The 11,897-nt window shown below is 38.0% G+C and overlaps 2 protein-coding genes across 2 annotated transcripts; one reads left to right on the forward strand and one right to left on the reverse strand.

Annotated features, from left to right (window-relative positions):
- Positions 1-3,900: 3,900 nt before the first annotated feature.
- On the reverse strand, positions 3,901-5,552 carry LOC134820205 (uncharacterized). The gene is made up of 4 exons (XM_063830428.1): positions 5,384-5,552; positions 4,888-4,979; positions 4,538-4,664; positions 3,901-4,380 (listed from the first exon to the last, which is right to left on the reverse strand). The coding sequence occupies exons 1-4, from the start codon at positions 5,550-5,552 to the stop codon at positions 4,034-4,036; spliced, it is 735 nt and encodes a 244-aa protein (XP_063686498.1). The 3' UTR covers positions 3,901-4,033.
- Positions 5,553-5,911: 359 nt separating this feature from the next.
- Positions 5,912-7,355, forward strand: LOC134819415 (translocator protein-like). The gene is made up of 4 exons (XM_063829363.1): positions 5,912-5,942; positions 6,123-6,249; positions 6,419-6,505; positions 6,768-7,355. The coding sequence occupies exons 2-4, from the start codon at positions 6,178-6,180 to the stop codon at positions 6,954-6,956; spliced, it is 348 nt and encodes a 115-aa protein (XP_063685433.1). The 5' UTR covers positions 5,912-5,942; positions 6,123-6,177; the 3' UTR covers positions 6,957-7,355.
- The last annotated feature ends 4,542 nt before the right edge of the window (positions 7,356-11,897 follow it).

Genomic DNA, 11,897 nt, shown 5'->3' on the forward strand with positions numbered 1-11,897 from the left:
TCTCTTTCCCAAACAAAAGGAAATGATATTAATTTGATTGACCGTTCTCAAATGCAAAATGATACCGAGAATGAAATCGGTCGCTCGCTTTTCCCATTCATTTACAATTGTATAATAGATTAAGAAGAACTACCCAAAGGCAGCTGTACTCGGCAATGAAGATTCAATAAACTTCAACTTGTTCAATAAGTAATAACTACCACCCTTGTCCCTTACCCCGAAATACTAGGTATCGACCCGAACGCAACCCAAAGAGATTTTTACAGCATCTGATTGATGAAATCAATCGAAACTTATTTATACAATTCGTAAGCCGTGAATGAATGGGAAAGCGAGCGACCGATTTCATTCTCGGTATCATTTTGCATTTGAGAACGGTCAATCAAATTAATATCATTTCCTTTTGTTTGGGAAAGAGAGACACTGGCAGCGGTCCACTCTACCCATGATTATGGGTTTTGGTAAAATAAATGATACAAAATATTATATTATGAAGGAGCAGTTGCTAAAAACTCTACATCACATTGTGTACGAGGGACCATATTGTCTAACAAAACTTCATACCGACTACCGAGCAGTGATATAACTTCATACCACTCTTCTCCAAACTCAACACAAGGTTTGGAAGTAACAAGATACTGGATCTGCGGATCCGAAACCTCGTGATGATATGTAATAGTTGTAAGATAAGAGAAAATTTTATATACCTTAACTGGAGTGATTTTATCGTGACATACCATGCAGTTGCACAACTCGTGATGTTATGGAATTGGTATGTGCGCTGTGTTTCAGTAGCCGGCCTCTGCAGTCTACAGTCTGCTATTTGTTTAGTCCTTTTAATTCTGGTAATCTTTTATTATTTTAAAACTTAGATCAACACTTAATTTATTTTTAAAGATCACAATTCTGACATAAATGAATACTATCGTCACAGACGATAGTATATTGCGAAACTTTTCAATTTGCAGTTTCTGAAGAAAAACAACTCTGTTTTATATCGAAAAAAGTTATCAACTCCATTTTTCACAATCACTCTGCCACTGGTTTACGCACACCTTACTTTGTAATATTTGTAATAGTAATATAATATTTGTGATATTATGTTGGTAATTAAAAGTAATTAAAAGAATTCAAACTGCCATAAATGAATACTATCGTCACAGCCGACATGGTTGCAAAACTTTTCAATTTGCAGTTTCTGAAGAAAAACAACTCTGTTTTATATTGAAAAATTAAAAAGTTATCAACTCCATTTTTCACAATCACTTTGCCACTGGTTTACGCACACCTATGTAATATTTGTAATACAATATTTGTGATATTATGTTAGTAATTAAAACTAATTAAAAGAATTCAAACTGCCATAAATGAATATTATCGTCACAGCCGACTTGGTTGCAAAACTTTTCAATTTGCAGTTTCTGAAGAAAAACAACTCTGTTTTATATTGAAAAAAGTTATCAACTCCATTTTTCACAATCACTCTGCCACTGGTTTACGCACACCTTACTTTGTAATATTTGTAATAGTAATATAATATTTGTGATACTATGTTAGTAATTACCAACATAAAAGAGCGCAAAAATGGGTCAAATAAGTAACGTTTTCATCTTAAATATTATGGTTTCAAATAGTATCAATCAAACGGCATTGCGCCGCATAACTAAATCCTTATATTTTAACTTTCTAGCTGGTCATGGTTATAATGGATAAGGACCCAGTGGAACTGGGCTACAAGAACGTAGGAAAGAAGACGGCGATGGATGAAAGGGACTTTTGTTTGCGGGGTTTCTGATACTGATGGAGGGAGTTGGGGCACTTATGGGGATGATGACGGCACCTGGCGGAGCAGAACATGCTAGATTGAATTGACCATTGTTAATGGTCTGGCCTGGCGCGCGCTACTTCGTAGCACTTGCCATCGGGCCATTTCGAGAAAAAAGCGGCGCGCGCTACTTCGAAGAAATTTAGACGAGTAACATCCGTCAATAGATTGAACAGTTTAAATGTTATCAATCTGTGAATTTTTAATCTGTGAAATTTTGAACAAATTTTTGAAAAATTTCGTGCTTCTAAAATTAATTTTGGTACTAAAAGTTGCGTCTGACTACAGACTAAGCTCATTACGATCCTGTAAGAATTATTTCAACATATTCAATATGTTAGGAGTCCCACATACAGCTCGACGTTATCGTGCTACACGGTTAATTTTCATTATTCACACTTAGAGGCAACTTTTGGTACCAAATTTATCGAAAATCAGAGACAACAAATTCTGTGCCAGCTCATGGCGCTTATTACATAGCAGTGCCGTAGCGATGAAAAGTTTGAAAATTAGTTAGAAATTTTCAGAAAATGTGTTATTGGACTGCCGATCTGGGGAGCAACCTAGGGCCCTCTATATATTCATGCCCATTGTAGGCTGCATCCCCGATCCCCGAGACTTCGTCTTACTTTCGTCTGGTTTCCACTCTCTCTTCATACCAAGTTACTAGCTAGGTAACAAGGTAATCGAGGAGACAGTTTTCAACGTAACAACGATTTCAGCCGGTTCGGACAAATCTTTGTTCTACCAACTGAACAACAAATCAGTGCACTGCCATCTGTACGCGTCCTCACACACTGTTCTTAAACCAGAGTTAGCTTTATACCAACATAGTTCACGAAATATTTACTTGTATGTACCCCTAATCATCGAATTACCAGCCAATTTCACGCTATTACAACTCCCTGCAACTCCACTGCAACTCCGAGAGCTCTTAATTACGCCTTATATGGTGCGTAATTGCCTCTGCATAATAGCTCAATATCACGCGCTATATATCCAACCAGTAAACGCGCTCAATCGATATCTCGTGACTGTCACGTGACAGCTATCCAAGGAAATTCTCTATATGGCGCCTCCGGTGTAAACTAGGAAAGAGCTAGTTTGAGCTTTAAATAGGCGGGATATTTAATATTTATTAACTTCTACCATCACCCAAGCAGGTTACGGTGGAGCTGAAAGTTAGCCTGTGTGAGATCGCTATTCCTGCGATATCAGACGAGAGCACGCTTCACACATTCTGGCGAGCCTCCCTTTACAGAAGCACTCTTATGGAATTGAAGTAAAGAAGTACTTATACTTTACGTGTAACAGATGGTTAGCCAGATCGTCCGGGAGCTGATCGCTACGTATGAAAACGTAGCTCTGCAGAAGGTGGGCCTCTATTTGAACTGTGTGGGGTTCAGAGCTGTCGTACGGAACAATGTTGATTACACTTCAGGTTTAATAACCTGCACTATTAACAATGTTGATAACACAAGCGATAGCGCCCTATCTGATGTCTCTTCTTCCCAGTTTCAGATCACTGCCTCTAACCAGACGAAGTTTTCGTTACAAAAAACCGGAAATCGTTATCTCTTTAACTTTTGAAGTAAGGCCCTGGCCAGTAAGGGTTTCTGGGCTCGTCTAAATTTCTTCGAAGTATAAAATTATCTGCATTGATCTGAAACGAATTATTAAAATAACGGACTACCTCATATAAGGCTTGGTCAAATTGTTTATGTCCCCAGAATCAATCTCACCAATCTGGACAAAAGGTATTTCAACTTTGTTCTGAGATCTTTGTTCCAGTAATTAGTAATGTTGTAGGTTTATAACCTACCAAGACTCGTCGACGGTCTTGTCGTAGTATTTGGAACAAATATTTTACGAGTATCACCTGTTAAATCCAATGTACTAAATAAAAGAATTTGTAATCAAAATAATTGTAGCAACATTTAAATAAGAACCATGTCAGCTGTAAGTACAACTACAATTTCAGTATATAAATGAAATTATAAAAATAAAAGCAATCCTAAAACCGTCAGTAAAATTGAAATATTTGCTTCGCATCACTTTGAAAACGATACATGAACTAATAGTCACACTGCCACCATATTCAATATTCGATCCCAGCCACACCAAATGATTCAAATAACGACTAAAAACACCACAAATAATACATTTATTCTTGCGGATGAAGGGTGCGGGCGAACATGGCACATGCACTCATATACTCCCAGGAGTCCCCCGAGGTTTAGTATAAAGCGGTGTTTTAAGTCTAGTAGGGGTCACTGTCACTGACGCCGGCCTGAACGGGGAACCTATCTTAACTGGAGTAGTTAACATTGAGTTCATAGTTAGGGGCGAGTCCCACTGAGACGAAGTGGATTTGAGACGTCTGTAGCTGGCGGTGGTTAGGAAGACGATCCCAATGACGATTAGAAGGACGAGGAGTCCCAGGACGACAGTGGGGAGGAGAGTGCTGATAAGTTCGGAAAACTCTAGTTTGATAGGAGGTGGAGTTAGGTCGGGTTCTGAGGGTATTATCAGTACCTCGTACACTTCCTTCTGACCTGATGGAACAGAGTTAGAGACTAACATACTGAAGTTATTAGTTTTAACATTTTACCGATTAATTTGATGAAAGGTGCGAGGAGAGAGTTTGGTGTTTTTACCAGCAGTTTCTAGCGAAACAAAACAAAGCAGCTAACCCAAGACCCAAGCACTCACCAGAAGTAGGACAGAGAAAAGTGAGAGAATGGACAGCCTGGGTGTTCCAGTTGAGCAGGGATAGGTGGAAGTGAGACGAGGTTTTAATAATGTTCAGATCACCGCCAGCTCTGTCGTCTAACGTCACCTGAACAAGGTTCCAGCTTTGAGCTAGTTTGTAATTTTATAAATAAATATAAAATTATATAAATAATAGACTGACCCGACGGTCACTGCGTTGCCTGGGGAGTGGCGTCATGTTTCTCTATGCTGATGTTTTGGAGAATTGGCTACCTAGAAAATATCGGATTATGCGAAGCAAAACTTTAAAAGGCAAGACAGAGTGGTTCCCCCTAGTCTATGAAATTTACCTGAACAAGCGAAAAGTCTCCCTCCACAAGGAAGATATCAGTAGTAGGACTCTCTGAAGAGAGAGAAGTCTTCTCTCCAGATAACTTAAAACCTGTAGAAAGTTATGAAACTTGCAGTTAGTGGTACGTTAAAGTGTCTGTATCTGTTATTAGTACGGTCTACCAAGATAATCTCTAGTCACGTGATGTCATAACACGTGTTCTACTCGAAGCTGCTTAAAAAATAATTGTTTCTGGAGGTTAAAAATGTAAGGGCAAGTTTACTCACGTGATACGAATGGGATAGCATCTGCTGGCCAGATCGCTACATGGTAAGAATATGGGGGTACATTTGTTGTTTAGTTTGGGATAGCATCTGCTGGCCAGATCGCTACATGGTAAGAATATGGGGGTACATTTGTTGTTTAGTTTGGGATAGCATCTGCTGGCCAGATCGCTACATGGTAAGAATATGGGGGTACATTTGTTGTTTAGTTTGGGATAGCATCTGCTGGACAGATCGCTACATGGTAAGAATATGGGGGTACTTTTGTTGGTTTAGTAGCATCTGCTGGCCAGATCGCTACATGGTAGGAATATGGGGGCTCATTTGTTGTTTTAGCATCTGCGGGACAGATCGCTACATGGTAAGAATATGGGGGCTCATTTGTTGTTTTAGATAGCATCTGCTGGCCAGATCGCTACATGGTAAGAATATGGGGGTACATTTGTTGGTTTAGTAGCATCTGCTGGACAGATCGCTACATGGTAAGAATATGGGGGCTCATTTGTTGTTTTAGATAGCATCTGCTGGCCAGATCGCTACATGGTAAGAATATGGGGGTACATTTGTTGTTTTAGTAGCATCTGCTGGCCAGATCGCTACATGGTAGGAATATGGGGGCACATTTGTTGTTTTAGATAGCATCTGCTGGCCAGATCGCTACATGGTAAGAATATGGGGGTACATTTGTTGGTTTAGTAGCATCTGCTGGACAGATCGCTACATGGTAAGAATATGGGGGCACATTTGTTGTTTAGTTTGGGATAGCATCTGCTGGCCAGATCGCTACATGGTAAGAATATGGGGGGTACATTTGTTGTTTTAGTTTAATTTTTAAGTTTTAGAGGTTGGCCAGTGCAGAGTATTTCTCAGTAATATTCAGTTAGATTTAGCAAGCTGATTTTCATGACGATTTGTCATGTTTTATCGTGATTCCAAAGAGAATACTGTACTGATTTTATATAACCCGCAGGTACAAAGATCTGGTGAAGCCATCCTGGAACCCACCAAACTGGCTCTTCGGGCCCATGTGGACTACTCTATATTTCCTGCAGGCCGTCTCTGCTTTCATGATCTGGAAGAGCATCGGATTCAAGAAGGTATTTTGCTCGTTTTTTTTGGCTAGTTTTCTTGGCTTATTCATCCGGCTGGTGAAAATTAATGCTCAAAGGTACATGGTGATTGAAATGTTTGAAGGTGTCCTATTCTTATTAAAATATATCTACATCAGACTATTTGCTTCTCTCATGATAACTTCTTAACCTACAGGCTCTGCCTTGGCTCCTATTCTTCACTCAGTTGGCCCTGAATTTTGCTTGGACTCCCATCTTCTTCATAGCTCACCAACTCCTTTGGGTGAGCGTTATAAGAAATCTTAAACGTTTTTTATGAACCCTGATTATAACAGTGTGTGATACACACTCTCTGGCTCGTAGGATTAACCCCCCTACAGCTAGTATAGCGCCTCGGCACAGAGTGGCTTCGGGTTACTGAAAAGGAGATAAGAACCTCAGGCCATCCCAACGTTCGGGAGAGACCTGCCCTTGTTGTTGTTGTTGTTGATTATAACATTGTTGTGAATTGCTCGTAGAATCAAGATTAACAGACAAAACTTCAGGCATCAGTGGAAAGCACATTCCAAGCATTCTTTATCCTGTTCACGATAACGATATTCGGTGACATAAACAAGACAGCAGGTCTTCTCTTGTTGCCTTACTTGGCCTGGGTTACCTTCGCTACTTACCTTTCCTTCACCATCTGGCAACTGAACCCTGAAACTCTGGGATTGTGGATCATATTCCATTGATGTGGGGCACTAATGGGCACTCGGATAATGGGGCACTCGGGTATTCGGGTAACCTGTTGCAATTTCAATCCAGGTTCCAGAGTGTAGGCGGATTAATTTTTTTGCAGAGAGATGGATCGGAACAATGACAGTATTGGACTGCTTGGTGATGTTGTGTGCTTTTATGTTTTAATATTTGCTAATGTTAAAAGCCGAGACCGAATTTTTATTTTGAAGTTTTAAGAGGCTGTTTTGAGTGAACATTGAAACTTTTTTTCGTGACCCAACAAATGAGGATGTTTTAAAACTCGTTTCCAAATTTTGAGTGCCGCTCAAAATTTAAGAAATGAGGCTGTTAAAATTATTGTAACTTGTAGCTTATGTATTACAATTTAAGATTAAAATAAAATTCATCATAAACATGGTAAATATTTCTGTGATATCTTGCTCCTATCCCTTTAAACAGAGATTATATCTCGTATAGTAGCTACTCCACCGCGGCTGGCCGCTGTTATTATTACTGTGACTGATCAGACTCAATACAATATCTTAGTTGCCAACAGAACAAAATATTTGTAGTTGTTAGTCACGTGACATACAGTTATATCTGCCAAGGCAACCTGTGTAATCATCATAATTGCTTTCGCTATCTTAGGGACGTTCCGTGTCGTTATAGTACACACTGCACGTATAGATATATTGAGCGATACAGTTTTCAAAAAGATCTTGCTCAAGCGGGCTTCTACGCTTATTGCACTGCAAATCCTAAATTTGATGAAAATTTGGCAAAGACAAGCTTCTTAATTAATTAAGATACGATCTTTAGTAAATACTGCTATAACTGTTTAGGTCTGTGGCTAAATTCATTGGAATTTGCATCGAATTCTGTCACTTTGTGGCTGTTGAAACTTAAATAGTTATATAGTTATATAGTTTTAACATAGTTATAATATAGTTATAATATAGTATATAGTTATAATACAGTTAATTTGTCTACGACGCGGACGTGGTCAGGTGGTATCACATTTAACCAACTGATCGCATTTGATTTGATAATCATAAGTTTAGCTTCAAGTGCCAAAATCTGTAAAATATGAAGCGTTATGGTATGCGGGGGAACCTGACAGTTGGTGTATAGTGTATAGTGTATAGTGTATAGTGTATAGTGTATAGAGTATAGTGTATAGTGTATAGTGTATAGTGTATAGTGTATAGAGTATAGTGTATAGTGTATAGTGTATACTGTATAGTGTATAGAGTGTATAGAGTGTATAGTGTATAGTGTATAGTGTATAGTGTATAGTGTATAGTGTACCGTACACAAATTAATGTGTAACTCAGACACGTGTAAATTTATACGTACTACGCACGTGTACAGCAACTATCAATTATTACGCAGAGTTTTAAGAGATACTGACGACAAGTTCTAATGTTTCACTTATCTTAGCTGTTGTTATCAGTGTACAACTCTATTACATTTTCTAGAGTTATTTCGGGATCTATTGATTGGGATTGATTAAAAATGTGATAAGTGTGTGTATTTAATTTGTGGTGTCAGAACTTAATCCCAGCAAAACAAAGTTGGATATTATATTTGTCTTTCTTCATCTTTATTTTGATGTCTTAAATCTTTAACCTTTTAATTTAGTATTACAACTTACAAGTAGAACAGATAGAAAGCGGTAACGGGTCCGATACAGAGCAGTAGGTTCGCCTGATTGCACAGGAATTAGGTCAATTTAATGGCAAATTATAGGTACTTAAAGGAAAGCATAAATCAGACCAGTCAGTAACCAAGAAGCCTAATGTCTGTAACCCTTGACTTAGTGGTCTCGAGCTTCTTGGCTAATGCCTAAATCCAGACATGAATCATGGCCATTTACAAATTTGCGGTAAAATTTACAGTTTGTAAATTCTGCTGTTTGTAGATTCTACTGCTTAGCTTGTATTTTGAGGATATTAGTTGACGCTGTAGCGAATCCAGTTTATAACTTTTATAGTTTACAAAACGAAAAATCAGGAATGAACAAGGAGCTAGTTATTTTGACGGGACCTATGTATTCTGTATATTATAATTGCAATAAAAGATGTAACAGATGATATTATTGTTTGTTTTGTCTAGAAATTGGCCCCAAACAGGAACAGTACATTCGTTACTAATGCACTGCACTATCTTATCAATAGTATACTGTATGTGCTATATTGTGCAATACACAATCTCCGTGTACCACTGATCCTTAGTGTAGAAAAAGGTGCGGAAACTGCCTCAAGGGTGTGACACTGAGTGTATCTATACTCTTTGAGGTGATCTAAATATTTATATCATTTAGCTATAGATTAAGGAGAGACTATTCCGTTAACATAGGTTTTTGTATGAGTGTGCACTGTGCTTGGGGATTGTTCGAATATTACGAGCGCCTTTTTTTGGGCATTTTAGACCTCCTTCCCCATAAGCCACTTTACACATCAATATTCATTGAGTCTGAGCATTATAGAGTCAAACGTCTCTACACCGTGCCTCTTCAGTCTTCTTTCCCTCAAAACTTTTAGTTAATTAACTTAGCTTTTAGTAAACTTTTAGTTAATTAGTAGCTCGTTTTGTGCAAGAAGTTTTAAAGTTAATTAAGTGTGACTTTTATAGCTCATAACGCATTTTGGTTGGTGATTTGAGTACACATCGAGCTGCATTGCAACACAATACGACACAATACGTCCATAGTTGCCAACTTATTACTTACATTATATGATATGAAGGAATACGAAGATACAAAAAGTTCCTATAATACCGTATCATTATCCGCGCGAATTCCAGCCTTAATCTGAACTCTGAAGGAATGTTGAAAGGCAAAAGCACCTGAGTAGACAAAGTATACCAGATGCTTTATAATTTATGTGCAAATTAATGACACGGATATTAAATGCTCTGATTTACGTCACGAAGTGACCACGTCAGTAATATTATTTATTTACGGATAACAGTAAAGTGTCTGCTGCCCGATTACTACAGCTCGAGGTCACCAAGGCGTCACTAAAGAGCGACAAGGTTTATTACTTTATTGTGATTATACATGGGCAGTGTCAAATGCAGACTTAGGTCACTATGACAACGACCATGATAACTATATGCATTGTGGCAACCCGTAGATTACTTGTGACTGTGTAAATTATACAATAGTCAATGCTGGATAGTATTGTAATTTATACAATAGGTATTCTGACGACTTTTAGTGCAATGCAGCAGTTCAAATTGGACCAGGATACCATTACTAAATAGTTCCTTCTGATAGTACTACATATTACATATTACTAGATACCTGTTCCTTCTGATAGTACTACATATTACTAGATACCTGTTCCTTCTGATAGTACTACATATTACTAGATACCTGTTCCTTCTGATAGTACTACATATTACTAGATACCTGTTCCTTCTGATAGTACTACATATTACTAGATACCTGTTCCTTCTGATAGTACTACATATTACTAGATACCTGTTCCTTCTGATAGTACTACATATTACTAGATACCTGTTCCTTCTGATAGTACTACATATTACTAGATACCTGAATCTGATAGTACTACATATTACATATTACTAGATACCTGTTCCTTCTGATAGTACTACATATTACATATTACTAGATACCTGTTCCTTCTGATAGTACTACATATTACTAGATACCTGTTCCTTCTGATAGTACTACATATTACTAGATACCTGTTCCTTCTGATAGTACTACATATTACTAGATACCTGTTCCTTCTGATAGTACTACATATTACTAGATACCTGTTCCTTCTGATAGTACTACATATTAGTACTACATATTAGTAATATACTACATATTAGTACTACTGATAGTACTACATATTACTAGATACCTGAATCTGATCGCCGCTGATCGTCGCATTCCAATAACATAATATAACCCGTACAAGTAAATTCTGTAAACGAGCTTGTAATTCCTAAGCGATTATCCCAAATATAGGATTAGATCCTGGGTTTTACAACACAGCCTGTAATTACCACCTACATAAGCTGCAGTGAGCGGTGAGCGGTGAGCGGTGAGCAGTGAGCAGTGAGCGCGGGTTTGTTGGTCATCTGTTCGTTAGCTGTGTTATTCAGTCAATAACCGGGAAATTGTCGGATGTAGACCAGTGAAATTTGCTGCTTGTTGCTAGTGATCTTGTTGTGTGCGATATTGTCTTTGATTTTAGTTTTACTTTGTATGAAAATTATTTCTATAATTTAGGCAATGCAAACACAGTTAGTTGAGCAATTTCGTTGTTACTTTCACGTGGCAAGCTAAAAGCTTGGCAAAGAATCTGCTAATCTGTATTGTTTAACTCTGTGTGAGAAGTATTTGTTTGAAACTGTTATTAATTTTGGTTTGAGTAAAATCATATTATATCGCCCGACTTTTATTGGACAGATGAAGAAGATCGTTTGCTATTTCAAGATAAGCATATCGTATGGAAACACAGGCTACATATGGTACGGTATTAACCATGATTTATAGTAACATTTAATATCGGACGTTTTGACAAATATAACTCATATTTCTTGACATGTTTGGGCTATGTTGTTATATAACCAGCCACCAAGTTAGTAATCATGTTAGTAACCAAGTAAGTGATTAGTAACCAGTTTACTGTTATGATCCTTTAACAATCCTGCAGGTACACCATAACTACACCCTCTCCAGAATCCTTATTCTCAGTGGGGGAGATGAAATCTCTAAAGTTTACCACTCCTGCTATACACAGCATAGTACCCAGCCAATACTGCAGCGGAGGTAAGTTTACTACTCCTGCTATACACAGCATAGTACCCAGCCAATACTGCAGCGGAGGTAAGTCTCTAAAGTTTACCACTCCTGCTATACACAGCATAGTACCCAGCCAATACTGCAGCGGAGGTAAGTTTACCACTCCTGCTATACACAGCATAGTACCAGC

The sequence above is a fragment of the Bolinopsis microptera genome, chromosome 8 (genome assembly GCF_026151205.1).
Source record: "Bolinopsis microptera isolate Bmic1 chromosome 8, MBARI_Bmic_1.0, whole genome shotgun sequence".
In the NCBI taxonomy this organism is placed as follows: Eukaryota; Metazoa; Ctenophora; class Tentaculata; order Lobata; family Bolinopsidae; genus Bolinopsis; species Bolinopsis microptera.